Source organism: Charadrius vociferus, unplaced genomic scaffold (genome assembly GCF_000708025.1).
Source record: "Charadrius vociferus isolate BGI_N301 unplaced genomic scaffold, ASM70802v2 scaffold12, whole genome shotgun sequence".
NCBI classification, from domain to species: Eukaryota; Metazoa; Chordata; class Aves; order Charadriiformes; family Charadriidae; genus Charadrius; species Charadrius vociferus.
Genome location: NW_009647422.1, coordinates 1,227,826 through 1,250,215, shown reverse-complemented (window position 1 = coordinate 1,250,215; position 22,390 = coordinate 1,227,826). Strand labels below are relative to the sequence as shown.

The 22,390-nt window shown below is 45.3% G+C and overlaps 1 protein-coding gene across 1 annotated transcript in view; it reads left to right on the top strand.

Moving 5' to 3' along the window:
* Positions 1-22,390, top strand: part of OBSCN (obscurin, cytoskeletal calmodulin and titin-interacting RhoGEF) — a 202,611-nt gene that overhangs the window by 92,336 nt on the left and 87,885 nt on the right. Inside the window, exons 45-56 of the mRNA XM_009880514.1 lie at positions 224-487; positions 860-1,123; positions 1,426-1,689; positions 2,238-2,501; positions 4,327-4,590; positions 5,970-6,236; positions 6,613-6,876; positions 8,765-9,031; positions 9,756-10,022; positions 11,224-11,490; positions 12,717-12,989; positions 17,600-17,869. Coding sequence (XP_009878816.1) covers positions 224-487; positions 860-1,123; positions 1,426-1,689; positions 2,238-2,501; positions 4,327-4,590; positions 5,970-6,236; positions 6,613-6,876; positions 8,765-9,031; positions 9,756-10,022; positions 11,224-11,490; positions 12,717-12,989; positions 17,600-17,869 — 3,195 coding nt within the window. The remainder of the gene's footprint in view (positions 1-223; positions 488-859; positions 1,124-1,425; positions 1,690-2,237; positions 2,502-4,326; positions 4,591-5,969; positions 6,237-6,612; positions 6,877-8,764; positions 9,032-9,755; positions 10,023-11,223; positions 11,491-12,716; positions 12,990-17,599; positions 17,870-22,390) is intronic.

Sequence of the window (22,390 nt, the reverse complement as noted above, 5' to 3'; positions counted from 1 at the left end):
TTCCTGCTGTTTATTTTCCATACAGCTCTACACCAATCAGCAAATTTACCCACTGTGTAAGACCCTTTTGTGTCTATGAAACAAATAAATATCTTCCTTCTGTGAGATGATCCTCATGTCAATAACTAGGCATGTGTAGATCCTGGTAAACCTCAGGTTCATTTTTTTTTTTTGGTGGCCAGGAACTGCACATCATGAAAATGTTTGCACCTTTGTTTCTCAGCCCTTCCCGCTCTCTTCAAAGAAGAATTAAGAAACGAGGAAGCCACAGAGGGTGAAGTGGTCACTCTGCGCTGTGAGCTGACCAAAGCCGCTTCAGTGGAGTGGAAAAAAGGACACACAGTACTCAAACCTAGCGAGAAATACAAAATGAGGCAGAAGGATGTCACTGCAGAACTGGTGATCCATAATCTAAATGAGAGTGATGCTGGTGACTATACCTGCGTGTGTGGGGATAAGCAGTCCACAGCTTCCTTAGCAGTACACGGTAATAACCGATTTCGTCTAGATGTCCTCGTTATGGAGCTTATGGTTTGAATTCATTTTTTTTCTCCATGTTTATTGTTATCTCTGAGTTATTCTGTTATTATCTGTTAATATCTCTGTTATTCCTGAGTCTGAGTTTGCCCGTTATAGTCATGGGAATTAATTTGCATTTTGTGATTTAAGGGGAAAAGCCTCCATCCCATTTCCTAACACAAAAGTGTTTTTAGGGACCTGATTCCTAAGGCAGACGTGAGGTCAGACCCAAAGACAGCTTCCCTGTGACATACTCGCCTTTCCTTCCCCCCGCCGTGCCCTTTCCCCAGGAGGATGTGTTTGCTGCTCCAATTTAACCCTGTGTCCGTTGCGTCCTCAGCGCTGCCCGCACGCATCAAGGAAGGCCTGAAGGAGGAGGAGGTGACAGAAGGTCAAGCAGCCACCCTGCGCTGCGAGCTGACCAAGGTTGCTCAAGTAGAGTGGAGGAAGGGAAGCAGTGTGCTCAAAGTCAGCGACAAATACAAAATGAGACAGGAAGGCACAGTCGTGAAGCTGCTTATCCACGACGCAGAATTGAAAGATGCTGGAGAATACACTTGTGTGTGTGGAGAACAGGAGACAACAGCTGCCTTGATAGTGCATGGTAAAAACCATATACATATATCTGTATTATTGTGTATTTCTACGTCAGTCCATCTCTATTGTTTGGTGTTCACCTATGGCTGAATTTGTTTCTTTAAATTTGTAAGCTGTCTCCAAGATCTGGTTGCACCCAGGCTGCTTTTGTGTTCCTGTCTATTGATTTGTCCGAAGTCCCAGAATTATGAGGAAAGGAAGCTCTTTCCACCCTAAAATGTCTCTCTGCTTCTGTACTACCCCATCCCTCCCTTCACCTGTGTACCACCTGTCATTTTTAATGTCCTCTGTCCGTTTTGTGACCTTCAGCCCTGCCTGCACTTTTCAAAGAAGAACTGAAGGACTTGCAAGCCGTGGAAAGCCAAACAGCCACTCTGCGCTGTGAGCTGACCAAGGCTGCAGCTGTGTCATGGAAGAAAGGACACAAAATACTCAGGGCAAGTGAAAAATACATCATGCGACAGGATAATGTCCTTGCTGAGCTGGAAATTTGTGATCTAGAGCTGCAGGATGCGGGAGATTACACCTGTGTGTGTGGAGACCAGCACACCACGGCTTCTCTGACAGTGAATGGTAAATTCGTCTCGCAGATGACTGTTCATTTTTTTTTGTTTGTTTCTCTGAAATATTCTGTTGCTGTACGAAGTGTTCACTTGTCAGCTTTTTCCGAGGAATTAGTGTTCGGGAAAGGAGAACTTCTTGTTCTGACACTTAATTTTGGTCTCATATTCCTGAAAAAGGGAGCTGAGGCCATGACTATTTCTCCATGCAGACAAGCTGCTATGTTGTAAGTTTGAGGGAATAGTGCCTAGGAAGTGCTCCTGGTAGACCAGCTGAGATGTCCTGCCCCCATGGAGGGTGGCCCTGTGATAAACTCTTTAGATTGCATCTTGAATCCATCCAGCCTGTTCTACTTTGACCTGTCAGCTCAGCACTTCTTTTCTTACTGTCGCTGCTGGATTTAGTTTTCCAGATCATCATAGTGATAACCTCAACCTCAGCCTCAGTGGCCAAAGTCCCTGACTTGGCCGGATTTGAACTTCAGTTGAGGTTTCATGATGCTGATCTCGAATGCAGAGGTGTTAGCTTAAATACACTATCTATTGACTTTCCATTCCCAGCCCTGCCGGTGCTTTTCAAGGAAGAACTGAAGGATGAAGAAGTCCAGGAAGGAGCATCAGTCTCTCTGCGATGTGAATTAACCAAAGCAGCTCCAGTGCAGTGGAAAATAGGGTCCAAAGTGCTCAAAGCAAGTGACAAATATCAAATGAGACAGCCTGGCACCACTGCAGAGCTGGTCATTCATGACCTAGAAGTAAAAGATGCTGGAGATTATACGTGCGTTTGTGGTGACCAGAAGACAACAGCAACTTTAACAGTTCATGGTAAAAAGACCTTATTAAAATTAATAAATAGTTCTATAGATAGACATCACTCTGAAATTCATCTCTTTCTGCCCTGGGTCAATAGCTTGTCCTTGTTTTTTCCCCTTTCTCTTCATTCTATGTATAGCTCATTTCTTACAGAGAAAGACTACCTCAGGGCAAATTTTTGGGTCATTATTAACCTTCCCTCCATTTAAAAGGAGAAAATTAGATGTTTCTTCTGTCTTAGTCCCCTCTTCTTGGACATTTACATTTTCCAGCTCTTCCCCTCACCCACACCCCCACACTTCCCTTCAGCCAACCACAGTTTTCTTCAAAACACACATGTACGGTCTGTCAGGCCCTCTGCTCTCCAGGCACTGCTCAAAGGACACCTGAGGGTTGGGGCAGCAGAAGGAGGAGGCGATGTCGCTCTGCTGGGTGACTTAGCCACAGCTGCTCCTGGGGGTACCAGATACTTTAAGTAAGTCAGCTTGGAGAAGGCAAGGCTCTGGGGAGATCTTATAGTGACCTTCCAGTACCCGAAGGGGGCCTACAGGAGAGCTGAGGAGGGACTTTTTACGAGGTCATGTAGTGATAGGACGAGGCGGAATGGCTTCAGACTGGAAGAGGGGAGATTTAGATGAGATATCAGGAAGAAATTTTTCACTCTGAGGGTGGTGAGGCACTGGCGCAGGTTGCCCAGAGAAGCTGTGGCTGCCCCATCCCTGGAGGTGTTCAAGGCCAGGTTGGACGGGGCTTGGAGCATCCTGGGCTGGTGGGAGGTGTCCCTGCCCATGGCAGGGGGGGTGGGACTTGATGATCTTCAAGGTCCCTTCCAACCCAAACCGTTCTATGAGTCTATGAGTTGAGTTACCATTTCAGAGCTTGCTACCTCTAACTGAGGTCTGAAGGATGCAGGGGTCAACACCTCTGTGTGTGGGGATCAAGACTACTTGGACACTTAGGTATCAAAAAAAACCCCTCAACAACACAGGTTATCAGCAGTTATACTTTTCTGTCTCCTGCTAGCTCCTAATAAACCAACCCAGAAATAAATCCTTGTATTATGTTAATGATCTCATCACTTGTTGTTCTGCTCTCCTCTCATTAATGAGTATCCATTTTAATGGAGTATCAGACCTTGGCTCTGAGAAACTGACTTGGTCAAAGAGACCCAGTTCTGTCCGCTCCAGCATTTTTCCAAAAATTTCTGGCTTCCCTCAGGCATGCTTTTTCTGAGGCATCTGGGGAGTAGTTTATATTCTGTACCCACTGACAGTAGCTGTGCACAAGGCACATTTGTGTTGATAGTATTTCTGTAGGTTGTTCTGTCGTTGGGTTATGATTTGCAAAATGGGGAATAGTAAGAATCTGAAATTCTTACTTCATGTAGTGGCCTTTCAAACTTCAATTTAAAACCAGAGGTAGCTTTATATTGAAATCCGGCTGCTTTGATGTAGATGGGGCTACAAGTTTTTAGTAAAAACAAAACAGAAAATAACAATACCGGTGTCCAAGCAATCATACCCGTGTAGGTAAAATAGTACTGTATCCAGTGGTGTTGTCTTTGAGTGCTGTTGACCCAAGATCTGCATCTTTCTGTACTGTTCTTTCACCATAAAAAAACAATAGACGCCCGGGGAACTCATCCCTTATGGTAAGTGAAACCACATCACGCTTGAAGAAGGATGCTCTCAGCGTTTCTGAACTTGGCTGTAGGTGAGCGTGGTTATGATAGGCTGAAAAAGGGAGGCAGGAGGGGGAATAATCCCAAGCGTGAGAAGGAAATTAGGATTTTAATTCTGGTTTTCTGATGATCATTTGTCCATGTTGCATCCTTCAGCTCTGCCACCGCTCTTTAAGGAAGAGCTAAAGAACAAGGCAGCAGAAGAAGGTGGAGAAGTCGCCCTGCACTGTGAGCTCACCAAGGCTGCTCCGGTGGAGTGGTGGAAGGACCAGAGGATTCTCCAACCGAGTGAGAAATACAAAATGAGGCAGGAAGGGACCAAGGCAGAGCTGGTGATTCGTGAAATAACTGAGGAGGATGCAGGAGACTACACCTGTGTGTGTGGAGAGCACCAGACTACAGCTGTCTTAACAGTACAGGGTAAAAATCATCTTGACCTCCTATTTCCTAACTGGAAACGTCTGTCCTCTGCTCTAAAGTGTCTTCCACGTCTAGTCTGTTTGTTCAACCTTATTAACTGAATTTCCATTTGTTTGAAAGTATTCCCTGCCTTTGATCACCTGCAGGCTGTGTATATTGGAAAATACCTGTCTGCATTTTTCTGTGCCATCCTTTTGCCTTTTCCGTTCCTTAAACACAACCCTCCTGTCCTCCCATCTTTCCCTTCTGGCATTCCTTTCCCAGCATATACACCCACTACTTTTTTGTCTTCCCTTTCCTGCATTTATTCTCTAAACCCCAAATCTCTTTATTCTTTGCCGTTCCTTTCCTGCACTCCCAATACTTACCATTTTAATATAGTATAGGGTATAAAAAATAGTGTCCAGAACAAGGCTGTTATGATTTCTTCTGTGCTGGGTTATGTTTATATTGGGTTTTGGGCCCATAACCTCTGTCCTAATGCACAAAGACAGATTTGCACTGGGAGACTGATATTCTAAGCAGGAAAGAATAAATTCTTTCTGTGACCTCCTCCTGCTCTTATTTTGTTGCAAGAACCAGTTGCTGTGCAAACAAAACTGGTGTTTCAGCTTTACAGGGCTGGACATGGGACATGTGCCAAATCAAAGGTGCCAAACCTGTTTCCCAACCCGGATATTTTAAGTTAGCTGCACTACTATGGAGCGAGATGCTCAGTTTGAGATCTGAGGTCTCCAGCCTTGTTAAACAGCTGGAATATCCCATTATCCCACTTAGTTAATAGAGGGACGTGTATTAAGGTCACCCGATTTATTTCAAGGACGCAACTTGCAATGGGTACTAGAATTATGTTAAGTGGGCAAAATATGTTCTGAGACAGGAAGGCAGGCTGGGAATCAGCGTCTGGAAATTTTCTTTGGAGTCAAGAAGAATCTGTGAGCCCTGGCTGCATCTTTTCAAGGGTGTCTCAAGGCAGAAGGAATGATGATGAGTAAGGAGTTGTGCCAACGCTCAGAGCTCAGCAGGGCGGCTCTGTAAGGAGGAAAAGAGAGTACAAAGGCCTGAAGTTCGTGGAAGGCATCAACATATGGGTGAATTAAAGAGCTCAGAGACTGCATTCTTAGTTCTTCTTACATGGAAACTAGTAGAAAGCAGGTGTAAGTCTCTCGAGGACAGTGCATTTTTGCTAGTAGGAAGCCAGCATAAACCCAAACATTTAGGATATATATTTCCTCTAGGATGTCTTCATTTCTCTTTCCTCTCTTTGTTGCTGATGCTCGCCCTTCCGTAACCTTCACACCTTTCCCCTGTCACTTCCTACTCTCACCCATCCTTGGCGATATCTTCAGTTTGTAATACTTTTTACCTGCATCCTTCAGCTGTGCCTCCATTTTTCCAAGAAGAAATGACCAGCAAGGAAGCAGTGGAAGGTGGAACGGCCACTTTGCACTGTGAGCTCAGCAAGCCATCTGCCCACGTTCAGTGGAAGAAGGGCCATCACGTCCTCACCTCGGACAACAAGTACAGCCTGAGACAGGAAGGCTGTGTTGTGGAGCTGGTAGTTCAAAATTTAGACTTGAATGATGCTGGAGATTATACCTGTGTGTGTGGAGACAAGACCACCACAGCTGCCCTAACAGTGCATGGTAAAGTAATCCTTGGGACTAAGGTCCTCCAAACCTTAGACCTGCCCCAGTCTCTGTCGCTATGGTCTGTTCCCATTCCCTTTCCGTTTGCTTGGGTTTTTGTGTTCCCTTGGAATCTGCTCATGATCTTCTTCCTTCTGTTAGAACTCAGAAAAGAGCTCCCTGTTGGTGTTTGTCCTCCTCAGCTGTGCTGGTCCTTCTCACTTTCCTTGCCCTGACGCAGAGTCCAGGGAAGTCAGGGAAGATTTTTCCTTTGTGTTCCACTGACCTGGATCAGGGCTCCGTAGCGTACCATGCATCCTCTCCCCCAGGACCTCCCCTTGCTGCTTTTTTTAGGAATATTCACTCTCTCTGTGGTAATTCTTTTACTCTTCAGCGCTGCCTCCAGAATTCAAAAAAGACCTGAAGGACCTAGAAGCTGTAGAAAGTGGGACAGCTACTCTCTGCTGCGAGCTGACTAAACCCGCTGTGGTGGAGTGGAAGAAAGGGCAGGAGTTGCTCAAAGCAAGCAGCAAATATAAAATGAGGCAAGACGGTGCTGTTGCAAAGCTGATTATCCACGACCTGGATGTGGAGGACACTGGAGATTACACCTGCATGTGTGGAGACCAGCAGACAACTGCCACTTTGACAGTCAATGGTAAAAAAAAAATTGAAAAACATTAAAAAGAGAAGGGAAAAGGTTATAATATATTCTGAAAATAAAAGCTGTCTGTTAGTGTCACTTTATGGAGAAGACTTGGCTCTGATTCCCAAGGAAGGTGGCATGATAGCATCGTCTATACAGCCTAGCAGAGTGACCGGGTAGAAAAAGGAGATTGCAATACAGAACTAAACGCATTCTGTCAGTATGTTACTTTCAGAATAATTATACTCTCTCCTGCAAGTTGCCTGCCTGAAGAGGGAATCTGAACCCTTACCACTCCCTGCTGACCTTCAGAATATCTCCTCCAGGATCAGGGCAACGTGTTGGCTACTTTTGTAGTAGGAAAAATATTCTGCCATTTTTAGATCATTGATTAGATTAAGCACGTATATACTTCATGGCAAATGTAACTTCTTGAAATCAATTTCTTCTTGTTCTGTAGATATTTCTGTTACCACTCTGGGGAAATAGCCTTGTACTTTGAGTCTAGAGGATTGAGGCTTAGAGACATCTGCAAAAAAGCTCTTTTGGTGCTTTCATTTTCTTTCTTCTTTCTCTTTCTTAAACCCCAATTGCAGTATGTTGCAAGTTATATTTCTATTTTTTAGCCTTACCAGCACTTTTTAAACAAGAGCTTCAGAATACCGAGGCAGAAGAAGGCGGTACAGCCATACTGAGGTGTGAGCTTACCAAACCCAAGTCTCCAGTAGAGTGGAGGAAAGGAGATACTACTCTCTACCCTGGTTTGAAATATGAGATGAAGCAACAGGGCTCCGCTGCTGAATTGTTCATTTATGACTTAGAACTGGATGATTCAGGAGAGTACAGCTGCGACTCTGGACATCAGCAGACGACGGCTGTGGTAACCGTACATGGTAGGCAGAGCACTGACCCTTGGCTCGGCAGAGATGAAGTGAAAGGAGCATCTCTCCATGTTCCCTACAGCCACTTACTTGTTTCGCTGCTGGTCCATGCCAGCAGACATATTCTACTTGAGCATGACACACGGTCAAGTTAGAAGGGCTCTGCTGGCAGTGTCTGAAGGGAATAATCAGCATCAAAGCAATTAAATGTTGCCATGATGTCAAAATATGAGGAACCCTCCTGCCCCCGAGTGCAGGGGGTGTGGCTGCAGAGGGAATGGATAAAAGAAAAAAAGCCAGGCAGGCTGACAGTTATTTTGAGTTGTTGATTGCTTCAGTAGGCATAAGGGATGCCTGATTGGATGTAACACCTGATAGGGATGATAAGAGATGCAACAATTGGTGGATAAAGCATTTCTATAACATGTGAATGTACTGTGTTATTTCTTGAGCTTTGAGCCTCAGGTGTGAACACTGAGTGCATCTGTTTTCCTCGGCCCCTCCTACCATCCTGAGCAAGATCTTGCCAGGAATCTGAATTGTCCCTTCCATTTATCACTCTATCGTCATCTCTTACTGTATTGCGTCGTCTTGTGTTTTGAATGCTAACTTGATCTTTTATATGTTGACGGAAGGTTTATTTGGGGGAAAAATACTCTTAGCTTAATAGTGCAAACTCACAGACCTCCGTTAGGGAACAAGGGTCCAAGTCCCCCTGTGTCCCAGTGGTCTTTGGCTAAAGCACCCCGAGTTGGTATGGACATACTTCTGTAGGAAAGTCTGAGTCTTTCAAACCACAAACCACACCACTCTGTGGACAACTCTCTAAGACCAGCTCTCACCATCTGTCCTCAGCTCTTGATTCACATCATGGCTCAAGAAACACACTACTGAGACAAAGTGTTGCAGCCTGAGGACTGTGGAATCATTAGAATAGGCAATTTCTAAAGAATGATGGTAAGACCGGGTCCTTTCTGGGCTAAAACGCTCTGAAAACATTTCCTTCTCGAATTTTGCAGCACTGCCTGTCACATTTAAGCAACCCCTTCAAAATAAGGAATCAGAGGAAGGAAGCACAGCTACATTCTGCTGTGAGCTGTCAAAACCCAATGCTGCAGTGGAATGGAGGAAAGGAGGAGTGGGGCTGCAGCCCAGCCAGAAGTATGAAATGAGGCAGAGGGAATGCCGGGTAGAGCTCTTAATACATAATCTCAGATTAGAAGATACAGGAGAATACAGCTGTGATACCGGGGATCAGGAAACCAAGGCATCTTTAAATGTGAAAGGTAGGTGGTGCGAGCTGACTCCTAAAGCGATATATTCCAGCCAACATGCAAAGCAACAGTTTGAATATGAATATTTTGAAGTACATTATTTTTTTCCTTATATTTTGCTTTCCATCTGATATGCTAGGGTTATTTTTATTATTATTTTTAAGTGAGAATGGAAGAGGATGATATTTTGTTCTTCCAGTGCTGAATTTGAGTCTTGGGTTCTCAGAAGAAATACTTTCTGGCTTTATGGCTGGGGAGAAATTAAAGAAAGAGCAATGCTTTAACATAACATCTGGACACTTCACATGATACGTAGCTTAAATATTTTTAAAAATAAATTCTTCCAAATTCTGGAAGAACACTGACAATGACCTTCCTGAGCTGTCAAGGCTATCCATGGAGTTTTCAACTTCTTTACTCTTGAGGTCTTTGTTAGATCAACTGAAGGATTAATTCATTCAGAGAATTCAACCCTGGGAAGGATTTGAGCCAAGGAACAAAGGAAATAAATGTTCTAAGTGCTGATGGCTGCTTCTGATGCAGCAAGATCTCCCAGTATCCCCAGGCAAATTAGAAAACATGGATCCTGCCTAGGAATATAGCACTTGCAAAGCACAGTATCTTCTTCCCTGAAGTGTCACTCTAACTGTGTTAACCAGAACTGGACTCAGGCTTCAATAAAAGTTCCTGTTCCTTCTTTTTTTTTTTTTTTTTTTTTTTTTTTTTCCCCCTTTAGCTCTGCCAATTCTTTTCAAAAAAGAGCTCAAGGACAAGGAGGCAGAAGAAGGAGCTGCGGTGAAATTCCAGTGTGAGCTGACAAAGGATAATGCAACAGTGGAATGGAGGAAAGGCACAATGGAGCTCTTCCCGTGTGCCAAATACGAAATTAAATTAAGTGGTCGCACAGCTGAACTCGTGATTCATAATATAGAACCAGAAGATGCCTCTGATTACACATGTGATACAGGAGACCAGCAGAGCACAGCAGTCCTCAGAGTGAATGGTTAGCATTGCATCAAAATGGAAGAGAGGATAAAAGGGATTTGTGAAATTGTGAATGATGTTCTTTTATTCATTGGTGGATAAGACTCCCCAAAAGTTAAGATAAAGAGGAAAGCAGTGCTCAGTCCTAAAGCAGAATGTAGAAATGTGGATCTTATGGGACAGGATTTGTAGAATGGCTATTTCAGCCTATAAAACACAGTGTACGGTCTATTGACCCCTTCCTCTGACACTGATAAGAGCACAAAACTTTGCATCGTGGAGATTTTGAAATTCTAATAGATCTTTATTTTTGGCACTTTGCATTCATTTCTGGCTCAGTTGAATCAACAACTGATCATAAGTCATTTACAAAAGCCCCTAAAAATTTTAATATTTTCAATTTTTGTAATGCCTTCCTATGAAGATCCTGAGAACGCTGTGTTTAAACGAGCCAGGAATAATGTCTGTAAATAATCACCCTCAGTGAAATGTTTTGTGGTCATCTCAAACTGTTGGGTGGAACTTGTGGCTTTGATCTAAGCCACAGCCTTTCACACTACATCCTCTTGGCTGAACCTGACCCATGAAGCCGCCGCTGGGTCAACTACAAGTGCGAGAGCCCTGTGCTTGCTTTACATGTATCACAATAGGGTTTAGACAGAGGAACCGCAAGCACTGAGATTCCTGTTTTCGCAATGGCTGACACACACACGATGGTTATTCCTGTCTTGTTTTCATCAGTGACAAGCTCTTGTCTGAGCTGGTCCATGCCCTGCTTGACTACTTGTAGTCCATTTGTTTGTGCATCATCTAGAAGGACTCACTGATGATGGTCTAGGGTCTTGAAAAGATAGCAGAGAAATCAGAAACGTGATTAAAGCTTTACATCATTTGCGGGGTTGGAAGTCATGAGTATTTCTGTTAAAATGAACAGATTTACACTGTTGGAGATTCCAATATCCAGAGCAGATGTATAAAAGGTGTAATGTGGATACCCTTGACTATGTGGGAAACAAACATATTTGGGGAACTTTCTAACTCTTTCCTTGTCTGGATATAGAGAATATAGGTCTGTTTATAGGGGGGGAAAGGGTTGTTATAATCATATAATCAATTAATGCAAATTTCTTCTGCAGCATCAAACCCCAGGTGCCTTGTGCTGAGTCGTGCAGACCTGGCATTCAAGCTCATGGATCATGTGTTAATTTTTCTCTTTGCAGCCGTCAAACCCCGGCTGAAGCAGCAGCTGAAGAATGAAGAAGTGGAAGTGGGAGGAACGGCCAGGCTGCGCTGTGAGATTTCCATTAGCAAAGCAGAAGTGGAGTGGAGGAAAGATGGAATCATCCTTCACTCAAGCTCCAAGTATGAAATGTGGCAGGACGGCACCCTCCGTGAGCTGCGGGTTCACCGCCTGGAGCCAAGCGATGCTGGAGAGTATTCCTGCAAGGCTGGAGATGAGATGAGCTCTGCAAAACTGACCGTGAAAGGCAAGACCTGTTTATTGGGGCAAGGGGATTTGCACTTTAGGATGCTAAGATTTTGCAATGTAATTACAATAGTTTATTACCATTGTAATAAACAGTTGGGATGAACCCTTGTGATAGAGCACAGGAAGGGTATCGTAAAAAAATCTTATGGTCAATGAATGCACTGAAGCAAAGATTCGCTTGGTGGACAGGACAGGATAAAGCAGCTGTGATTTGTGACTCATGGCTTGAAATATTTGCTTGACATCATATGCATGTGAGGGAACAGATGGTCCGTCCCCAGCTTCCAGTCACATGGCAGCTGCATCTGGCCTTCATAGCGCTGCAGACAGAGCTTGCTTTCAGGTTGGACCACTAGTGTGGAACAATCACCGCTGGCATCTCTACAGGCTACTCGATATTACAGATACTCTGTACATTATGCCCAGCTGCACTATTTTTTGTGCAGATGGTGACCTCAGCTGTATGAACATGTACTGTGTTTGCTCAGATGAAGATAGCACTGCTTCTCCTTCGGTGCGCCCCAGCAGATTCGGGGTCGATACAGCTTTTGCCTGTTGCAGTCTGTCTGTATGATCTTTGCACAGATCTGCAGGTGCCCAACTGTCTTAGAAGCAGGACTCAAGCAAACTGCAGTGCAAATGCCCTGTGCTTATGCTAATCCAGTAAGTCCTGCTGGGAGCACAGAGCCAACCAGATCCCCAGCCAGTTTGGAGCACCAGCACAAAGTATATGCAATTCTGTTTGCAAAAAGACAATAGAAGGGATCAGGTTTTAACATTATTCTATGAAGATATCGAAGTACAAACATAGTAGGTTCCAAGGTCCTGAATTTGGCATCTAGCATTCACGCCTTATTCACCCAATTACGTTATCAAACGTGTAATTAAAAAAAATAAAAATCAATACTTAATGTATTGCTGAGAAAGGACAAGGAATAAAACTACTAACTGAAAGATATTAGCCACGTTACCAAGTACACTGAAAATAGTGAACCGGCAGCATTTGAAATGTGATTTGAGAAGCTGTGATATCTCCATCCTCAGAGATAATTAAAGCTCAGCTGGACAAGGTGCTGAGCACCCTGCTATAAGCTGGCCCTGCTTTGAGCAGTGCTTGGACCAGATGACCTCCAGAAGTCCCCTCCAACCTTTATTATTCGGTGTTTCTATGATCTGATCCATGTTTTCTGTTTCATGGCTTAACTACTGACGGACTGTTTGCAGAGCCTGACGTGACCATCGTGAGTGGCCTAAAGGACATGGTGGTGTTTGAAGGGGATGATGTCACATTCCGGTGCCAGGTTTCTCATGAAAACGCAAGGGATGTTGAATGGAAGCTACAGGACGTTGCTTTGCAAAATAATGAAATGAATGAGATCTCCGTGGAAAAAGGAAAGATTCACACCCTGACGTTAAGGAAGGTGACTGAGCAGGACATTGGCACCATCACTTTCCGAGTGGGACCCCACACGTCGACAGCAGAGCTCACAGTAAAAGGTAAGGGCTCTCTGTGATGTGGGAAAGGAACAGGATGGGTGAGAACGGGTGACGTTTTCCTTATGCTAATAGTAAATTCGGGGCCATCATTCACCCCTTGTTCACTCATGTTAGTAGGGTCCCTGTGCTTCAGAGCATTCATAGAATCATCTAGGTTGGAAGGGACCTCTAAGATCATTGAGTCCAACCATCAACCGCCAAAGCCACCACTAAACCATGTCCCTAGACGTGCATAATGTGGTCTCATATACTGTCATCACTATGGATAGACAGTGTATGTCACTGAGGTCTTGAAGCTAACTGGTTTCTAGAGAAATTACTGGCGTAGCTCCAGTAGGCGGATTGACAGATCTGTAATTTTCATTGGTTCTCTTTTCCTTTTTTTTTTTTTTTTTTTTTTTTTTTCTTCTTTGGGGTCTTTCTTTCTCTAAACACTATTTTGAAGAAATTCTCGGTCAAACATCCTTCTCCTTCCCTCTTTGAAGCTGTTGGTCTGGTCAAAGATCCCATCCCACCTGAACAAGTTAAGACATCTGTAAAGCTTTTGATTAGTACTTCAGTAACTTCAACAACTATTTGGGAGTGGGTTTCATCCCAAATCCTTTCACTTATTTTAACTCCTCAATATATAAAATCACAGAATGGTTTGGGCTGCAAGGGACCTTCAGGATCACCTAGTTCCAACCCCCCTGCCATGGGCAGGGACCCCTCCCACCAGCCCAGGTTGCTCCAAGCCCCATCCAGCCTGGCCTTGAACACCTCCAGGGATGGGGCAGCCACAGCTTCTCTGGGCAACCTGGGCCAGGGGCTCACCACCCTCACAGGCAAGAATTTCTTCCTAATATGCTACTCTCTTTATGGCTCCCCTCCCTGATCAAGAGTCCCTCCCCAGCTTTCCTGTAGGCCCTTTAGGGTCTCCCTGGAGCCTTCTCTTCTCCAGGCTGAACAACGCCAACTCTCTCAGCCTGTCCTCACAGCAGAGGTGCTCCAGCCCTCTGATCATCTTCGTGGCTTCCTCTGGCCTCGCTCCAACAGGTCCGTGTCTTTCCTGTGCTGAGGGCTCCAGAGCTGGACGCAGCACTGCAGAGGGGTCTCACCAGAGCAAAGTAGAGGGGTAAAGCGCAAAAGTTAAAGTATTTTGTAATACCCAACTGTTCATGGTGACTGTAAATGCCTTTGCTGTGTTTGTAATTTCAGTGCCACCTCCAGTCTTTAAGGAGAAACTACAGAGCACAGAACTGCAGGAAGAAGAAACAGCCATCCTCCGCTGCGAGGTCTCCCAGCCTAATGCTGTGGTGGAGTGGAAGAAGGGTGCTCAGGTGATTTCCTCGAGCTCCAAGTATGAAATCAGGCAGGAGGGGACAATCCATACTTTAAAGATTTATCACTTAAAACCAGAAGACTCTGGCAAATACACCTGTGACAATGGAAATGAACAAACCACAGCCACTTTAACTGTTAAAGGTAGGTTGTTTTGTTTTATTTTTAAGATGAGAAACTTGTTGTACTTCCTTAACTTGCTTCTAGCAAGAGGATGCTATCTACTGTCCTTGACTTGTACTTTGCTGGTATAAAGCAGCTGAGTCCTTTTGCTTTCAGAAGTTATGTTAAGTCCCATGGTGTCCTGAGCAATCAACATGGAGGGATCCAAGTGTAGTAACTGCTTCCCCAATCCTAGACCCAAGGACCTCTTTCTGGTCACTCGGAAAACCAAGGCTGGAACTAAAATTAGAATGAGACTATTTTTTTTGCTTAACCATCCTTTGAGCTGCAGTTCCACAAGGGAAAATGGTACTCAAGAGTCAAATTCAAACTTACTTCTGCACTCAACTCCAGCTGATTGCCTGGAGAAGAGAAGGCTGAGGGGAGACCTTATGATGGCATACAAGTATCTAAAGGGTGGGTTGAAGGAGGATGGAGCCAGACTCTTTTCAGTGGTTCCCAGTGACAGGACGAGAGGCAATGGGCACAAGTTGGAACATAAGAAGTTCCATTCAAATACACGGAAAAACTTCTTTACGGTTCGGGTGACAGAGCAGTGGCACAGGCTGCCCAGGGAGGCTGTGGAGTCTCCTCCTCTGGAGGTTTTCAAGACCCACCTGGATGCAGTCCTGAGTAATGTGCTCTGGGCAATCCTGCTTTAGCAGGGGAGTTGGACTAGACGGTCTCTAGAGGTCCCTTCCAACTCTGAAGATTCCGTGATTCCATGATACCTAAATACTTCTATGGCCTAGGGTCTTAAAAAGAGGTGTAATATGCCAATATATATATTTAAATCTACTCTGCTACAAATACAATATTAAGGTGACTTTTTCTGAGATAGAAGGTCAGCAAAAGTAAAGAGGAGCCAGGATGTTCTTCCAAAATGGCATCTTTTGGAATATCTCTTGAGGGCTCTCCCATGAAGGGCACATGCCTGCCTGCTATCACGCTAACTTCAGGATGCAGTGATACCAGAATATTTGTACTGTAAGCAGATCCTCTGATGGTGGCTGTCCGTTTGTGTCTCTATCTGTGGTCCCAGCCACTCCAGCAGTCTTTGAACAAAAACTCCGAAACCAGGAAGCCGAGGAAGGCTCTACAGTCACCCTTCATGCCGAGCTCTCCAAACACGATGCACCAGTGAGGTGGAAAAAAGGGTCAGTCTTGCTCCAAGCCAGCAAGAAGTATGAGATGAAGCAGATGGGCTCTGCTGTGGAGTTACTCATCCACGATCTACAGCTGAAGGATGCTGGAGACTACATCTGTGATTCTGGCGATGAGCAAACTATGGCATCCTTGGTAGTGAAAGGTGACAAAAAGTTTTCACTTCACCTTTTAGGGAGCTCTAGGTTAGTTTAGATGTTCCATATGCAAGATTTGGGGACACTGTGGCAGAGAGTCTGGTCCTTTTTTGTGATAAGGATTTCTGAATCAACAGTGACGCAGTCTGACAGAGTAGGTCTTCGCAAAGACTTTATTTGTGTCTCCTCCTTACTCTTTTGCTAGCTCTTAAGAGCCTGAGGGCTGCAGGACTTAACGGCACAAGGGATGCCCTCACTGCAAATGCAACTGTACAAAAACCTTGAACCCAGCCATTGCCCAGCCGTCCCGCAGAATACATCATCCATTTCTGCATCACTTGCAAGCACCTTCAGATCTCTCTCCTCTTACATTCATTTGCTACCTGGTTCCTGTGAATTCATTGTCATTTATAAACTCCATCTCCTTCCCTCATAAATACCAATGCAGACGTAACTGTGGAGCCACCAAGGGAACGGGACTTGAGGATCTAAAATTCTACACGTGGTGCATTGTAAATCAACCCACCAAAACTCCATCTTGACCCGTCAGTGATACACATCAGTGCAGAGACTTCCAGAGTTCATCCCTCTTCTGGGCACAGTTTTCAAATGAGGGGCGTTGTATAATGATCTTTCTCCACACACCCTCCCAAATACCCAAGAACAGAGACGTCGGGTGTAGGTTTTTGAGTTGTGGCTTTGGTACCCATTTGGAGATACATGCACTTAAATGCTCAAGAGTCCTTATCCATGACCTCTCTGTGTAAGAAGGAATGCATTCCTTGAGGTGCTCAGTGTGTACGGTGCCCAGTGACTCTTGGGGAGTGCAGGGTGCTCAGTGCGCTTGGAAATCCAGCTCTGTCTGTTATTGCTTGTTTGGGTTTTAAAGTAATTTTGGAATTGAGTTGTAACCAAGTTTGGAATGGCACCACGGTTTCACTAAACACAAGATTTAGTGACAGAGTCAGCAATGAAACATTTTTTTTCCCTCTGATTTATCTTGGTTTAGCTTTGCCAGTAATCTTCACACAACCACTCCAGAACCAGCAAGCCGAAGAAGGCGGCACCATCACTTTGAGCTGTGAAATCTCAAAACCAAATGCCACTGTGCAGTGGAAGAAGGCCGGGACAGTGCTGCGACCAAGTGACAAATACAAGATGCGTCAAGCTGGATCTGTGGCCGAGCTGACAATTCGCAACCTGAGCCAAGCTGATGCTGGGGACTACGTGTGCGACACAGGGGACCAGCAAACCACTGCAGCTGTGCTGGTGAAAGGTGGGGCTTTGCGTGGGGAAGAGCCGAACAGAGCGTGGTACCGTGGCAGGGGCACATGATTAAGTAATTTGACAGTTAGACGTTGCCCCATGCCCAAACTGAATCATGGAGATGTCAGAGACGAGAGGGATTTCAGAGGGATAAGAACTGGGTCCGTTATCCCTAGGGAATCAGAGATGGGTCTTTAGTCAATGTTTCTGTGGTTTAATGTTAATGTCACCCACTAAAAGCTGTTGACAATATTTTAACAGCACATGGATTGCATTATAAATATATTTTATATATTTATTATACACACAATACAGTGTAACATGCATACTTTATAGACTATCATATATATGTGCATAATTATATGTGCACATACACGTTATGCATCTGTAAGAATGTGAGATGTTACTACATCCCCATGTAACTGTGTTTCCACGCATTTAGTGCTTGGTGGTCATTCTTTCAAATAATATAGTACTGCCAAGAAAGAGCATAACGAAATGTTTAACCCAGGAAGCATCACTTGAAAGTAGATATCAAACTCTGTTGACCTTTCCATAAAGAACCGGCAGCCACTATAGTGGAGACGCTGAAGGACGTCACTTCGTACGAAGGAGAAGACGCAGTGTTTGAATGCAGGCTGTCCCGGGAAACAACTCAGGATGCCCAGTGGTTCCTGGGGGATGTTCCCCTGCAATCCAATGAAATGAATGAGATCAGAGTCCAAGGGACGCGTCACACTTTGATCCTGAGGAAGGTGACACTAGAAGACTGCGGGCCCATCAGTTTCAAAGTCGGGCAGCATACCTCAGCCGCACAGCTAACGGTCCAAGGTGAGCCACCTCCCAGGAAGAGGGATTGAGGAGGTACTGGTAAGCACTCTCAACAGTGCTTTAGCTTCGGGAGTGGTGTATTTGGGAGGAGGGGTCCTTGGAAATTTTGGGAGATTCTGCTAACCTAATTTAGGCATTTAAGAGTTCAATATGTGCATCTGAGCTAGTTGTTTCAGTCCTTTTGATAGTCCACAGAATGATGCAAACATCCTTTGAAGACCATCCAACTTATCCTGAAACAAGCAGCTAAGATATGTCAGAATCTGTGCTGAAGAGTGTCAAGAATGTGCACTGAATTAATCTCCTACTTATGATGTTTTTAGATCATATTTACTCCCAAGACTAACCAAAAACTCTGAAAAACCTTTCCATTAAGTTGTATAGAATGAGTATCTGAAGGGTGCCTACAAGAAAGCTGGAGAGGGACTTTTTCCAAGGGCATGTAGTGATAGGATGGGGCATAATGGCTTCAAACTGGAAGAGGTAAGATTTAGATTAGGTATTAGGAAGAAATTTTTCACTCTGCGGGTGGTGAGACACTGGTACAGGTTGCCCAGGGGAGTTGTAGGCGCCCCATCCCTGGAAGTGTTCAAGGCCAGGTTGGATGGGGCTTTGAGCAACCTGGGCTGGTGGGAGGTGTCCCTTCCCATGGCAGGGGGTTGGAACTCGATGATCTTCAAGGTCCCTTCCAACCCAAACCATTCTATGATTTTGAAAGATAGGCCATGTCAATACCTTACCTTATTCGTTCCTCTTTGGTCTGGTTCAAAATATAACTACAGGCACCCAGTTCTGATCTGGGGGCAATGCTGGATTAGGCGGTTGCAGCAGTGTTGGTACCCTCTTCCCCACAGTTGCTCCAGTCACCTTTGTCAAAGCACTCCACAGCTTGGAGCTTCAGGAAGGTGGCACGGCTCACTTGTCCTGTGAGGTCTCCAAGCCCCATGTCCCAGTGGAGTGGAAGAAAGGCACGTCCATGATCCGCTCCAGCCAGAAATGCAACATCAAGCAGGAGGGGAACGTCCACACGCTGGTCATCCACGATTTGAACCGTGCAGACTCAGGGGAGTATAGCTGCCACACAGCTGATGGGAAGACCACTGCCAGACTAGAGGTTAAAGGTAGGATTTCCTCTTTGCTCAGCAGTGGTGAGATGTGTGCATGTCAATTTTTGGAGCTCTCTAGTAGAGGACAGACACTGAGGTGGTGGAGTAAGTGCCACCAAGTTTGTCAGGGGGCTGAAGCACACGAAGTGTAAGGAGAAGCTGGGTTTGTTCAGCCAGGGGAAGAGAAGATTGGGCGGGGGACACACCTCATCTCTGTCTCCAGCTTCCTAATGGGGGACTACCGAGGAGAGAGAAAGAGAGAGACCTTCCTTGGGGTGCTCAGGAAACAGAAGCAACAAGTGCAGGCTGCAGCAAGAGAAATCCAGATAAGGGAAAAAAACACCTTTCACGATGAAAGGGCGGTTGGACACTGGAACCAGGACCCAGAGAGGTGGAGGAATCTCCATCTGTGGAGGACCTCCAGAGGTCCCTTCAGCCTTAATTATTCTGTGATTGACGCCCGGCTGCATGTTCTGAAGCTGGGTCTGCAGGTCTATATTCTTAGAGTGTTTTTACGGTGTTCCATGGTTTCATTTTGGGGGTGAAAAGCCATCTGGGCTTATTACTGAAGTTAGCTGAGAATTCTTTGTGAGAGGAAGTCTAGGATATGGGGAGGGAAATGCAACTCCTGTAGAACTGAAATTTTCCCTCCTGGTTAGCTTGTCACCCTCTTCCTCCTCCTCTGTCTGACTTAGACTGAGGCATCCCTGCCCCTGACAGCTCTCCTTAGGTAAATGCAGCTGGAATTGTGCTTGAACTTCATGAATGGCATTATCAGTACCTTAAAAAGAAAACATTCCTCCGTTTTCTATTTTTGCATCACCTTTTTTTTTCTTTCTTTTCTTTTCTTTGCACCATTGCCCCTTTCAAGCCCTGCCCGTGCTTTTCAAACACTGGCTGAAAAACAAGGAGGTGGAGGAAGGGGGCACAGCTGTGCTGCAGTGCGAGCTGACGAAACCCGACGCACCCGTGGAGTGGAGGAAAGGAGACAGGGTGCTGCAGCCCAGTGACAAGTACGAGATCCGGCAAGAGGGGACACGTGTTGAGCTCTTCATCTACGACGCTGAGGCTCAGGATGCTGGTGATTACACATGCGACTCGGGGGATCAGCAGACCACTGCATCCTTGCAAGTCAAAGGTAGGAGAAGCCTTGCTTGAAGTTGGGATTGTTCAGCCTGGAGAAAAGGAGGCTGAGGGGAGACCTTATTGCTCTCTACAACTACCTGAAAGGAGGATGTAGAGAGGTGGGCGCTGGTCTCTTCTCACAGCTTACAACCCATAGGACAAGAGGAAAAGGCCTCAAGTTGCATCAGAGGAGGTTTAGGTTAGACATTAGGAAAAACTTCTACATTGAAAGGGCTATCAAAGACTGGAACAGGCTGCCCAGGGAAGTGGTTGAATCGCCATCCTTGGATGTATTTAAAAGCCTGGATACAGTGCTCAGGGACGTGGTTTAGAAGTGGGCCCAGTAGAGTTTAGATAATGGTTGGACTTGATGATCTTAAAGGTCTTTTTCAGCCTTAACGATTCTATGATTCTAAGGCAGAGAAGTTATGGCTGTGGCCATCCTCTAAGGGGACGATATGGATGTTTTACCACTGAATTATGATTAACACTCTGTATCTGTGAATTACAACTGCAGGAAAGAGTTTGATCCGCAGCCTCTTCTTCAGAGAAGAATTTAATGCCTTTTAAATTCTGTTCTATTTCTGCGGTTGCAATTTTGATCCCGCTGTGAGGGCTGGGAGCAAAACTGCAGCTGCTGCTAACGGAGGGTATGTACAAGAGCAGTTAGAAAACTTGCCTGCTGCCTGACAATAAGGGACTGCAGTATTTCACCGTACCTACAACAGGCCCATTTTAAATTGAGCCGTTATACCTATTTGTGCCTGAGCAGCCCAAGAATTGTGGCGCTCTGCCTTTTTCTAGTGCCTACGTTTTGGCATCTTATAGTTTTATTCATTCTATACTAAGAGCACTGTGTCTTTTGACTTGAGCAACAAGATCATGCTTTTAGATCCTGAGTTTAGCCCCCATAAACGGTGTTCAGCTCGGAGGGTTTGGTTTCAGCGACAAAATGTCCAACGGCTGTGATTGGTCCTCTAACTGCTGACACTGGAAATGATGGGTATGCCCCCGTGAAGCCCTTTAGAGGTCCTGCGACCTATAGCAATCCTTTATGGAGCAGCGGTGGACACCCTCGCTGTAGCAGCAGCTGATCCCTATGAGTGGCTATGGCACAACTCAAAGTCCTGCTCTGGGCTTGACATTGCCAGCAGGCAAGCTGGGGTTCCGAAAGAGGGGAACGGCCAAGCCAGAGAAGTTGCCAGTAAGTTTCCTACCTCTGAGGACTGTCACTGATACGGTTGCTTCTCCGCCGCAGTACTACCCGTGCTGTTTAAAGAAGAGCTGAAAAACGTAGAGTCTGAAGAAGGGGGAACAGCTGTCTTGCACTGCGAGATCTCCAAGCCGGACACCCCCGTTGAGTGGAGAAAAGGAGGGGTGGTCATTCAGCCCAGTGATAAGTACGAGATGAAGCTGAAAGGCAGCGTTGCTGAGCTCATCATCCACGGTGTAGAGCCTGATGACTGCGGGGATTATACCTGTAGCACTGGATACGAGATCACCACAGGTTCTGTGTATGTGCAAGGTAAGGTGAAGTGTGGTGGAAATGCTCTGATTTTGCTACCTGGATTTATTATTCCAAAATCGTTGACGGTAACTTGTCAATGGCTAAAATTGTCTCAGGTGCAAAGAGTTGAAAGTCCATTCATTTCTTTCCTGATTGCAGTGAAGATATAAACATTTACATCCAGGCTGAGGTTGGGCCAATGTTTATAAATTAAGGTAGTTCAAAGTATTGACCGTACTGTGTACTGTAGCAGATGGTGGTACGGCTGAAAAAGTATTTGCTTGGAGCAGTTGTCGTAAAAAAAACAAAACAAACAAAAAAAAAACCAACACCCCCCCCCCCCCCCGAAATTCTTGTTATTATTGATCACAGCCTCTATCATTGTTGTTATTCTTATTACTCTTTTAAAGCACTGTAAGTAAACGTTTAAATTGAGCTACCTCTCTGCCTCCCACCTCATACAATGTCAGTGCAGATGGTTGCAACACGCAGGAGAGCCCATCGCGACCTGATCATGGAGGAGAGTTTCCTCCCACTGAGACAGTGTTGGCAGACACACACACTGCGCTTGCAGGCAGGCGAAGGATGGAAGGTGGTTTCTAAATCCTTTACAGAAAATTTAAGCTCTTTTTTTTCTCTGGAACAGCATTACAAGTTTAAGTCTCCTGGACAACTTGCACTGTTGCTTGGGCTAGTTCTGCAGAAAGCGGAGTGTATGTGTTTATGCTTTTGTTTTCCTTTGGCACCTTCTCTTGCTCTGTTATACAGAAGAAGCAGCAGTCA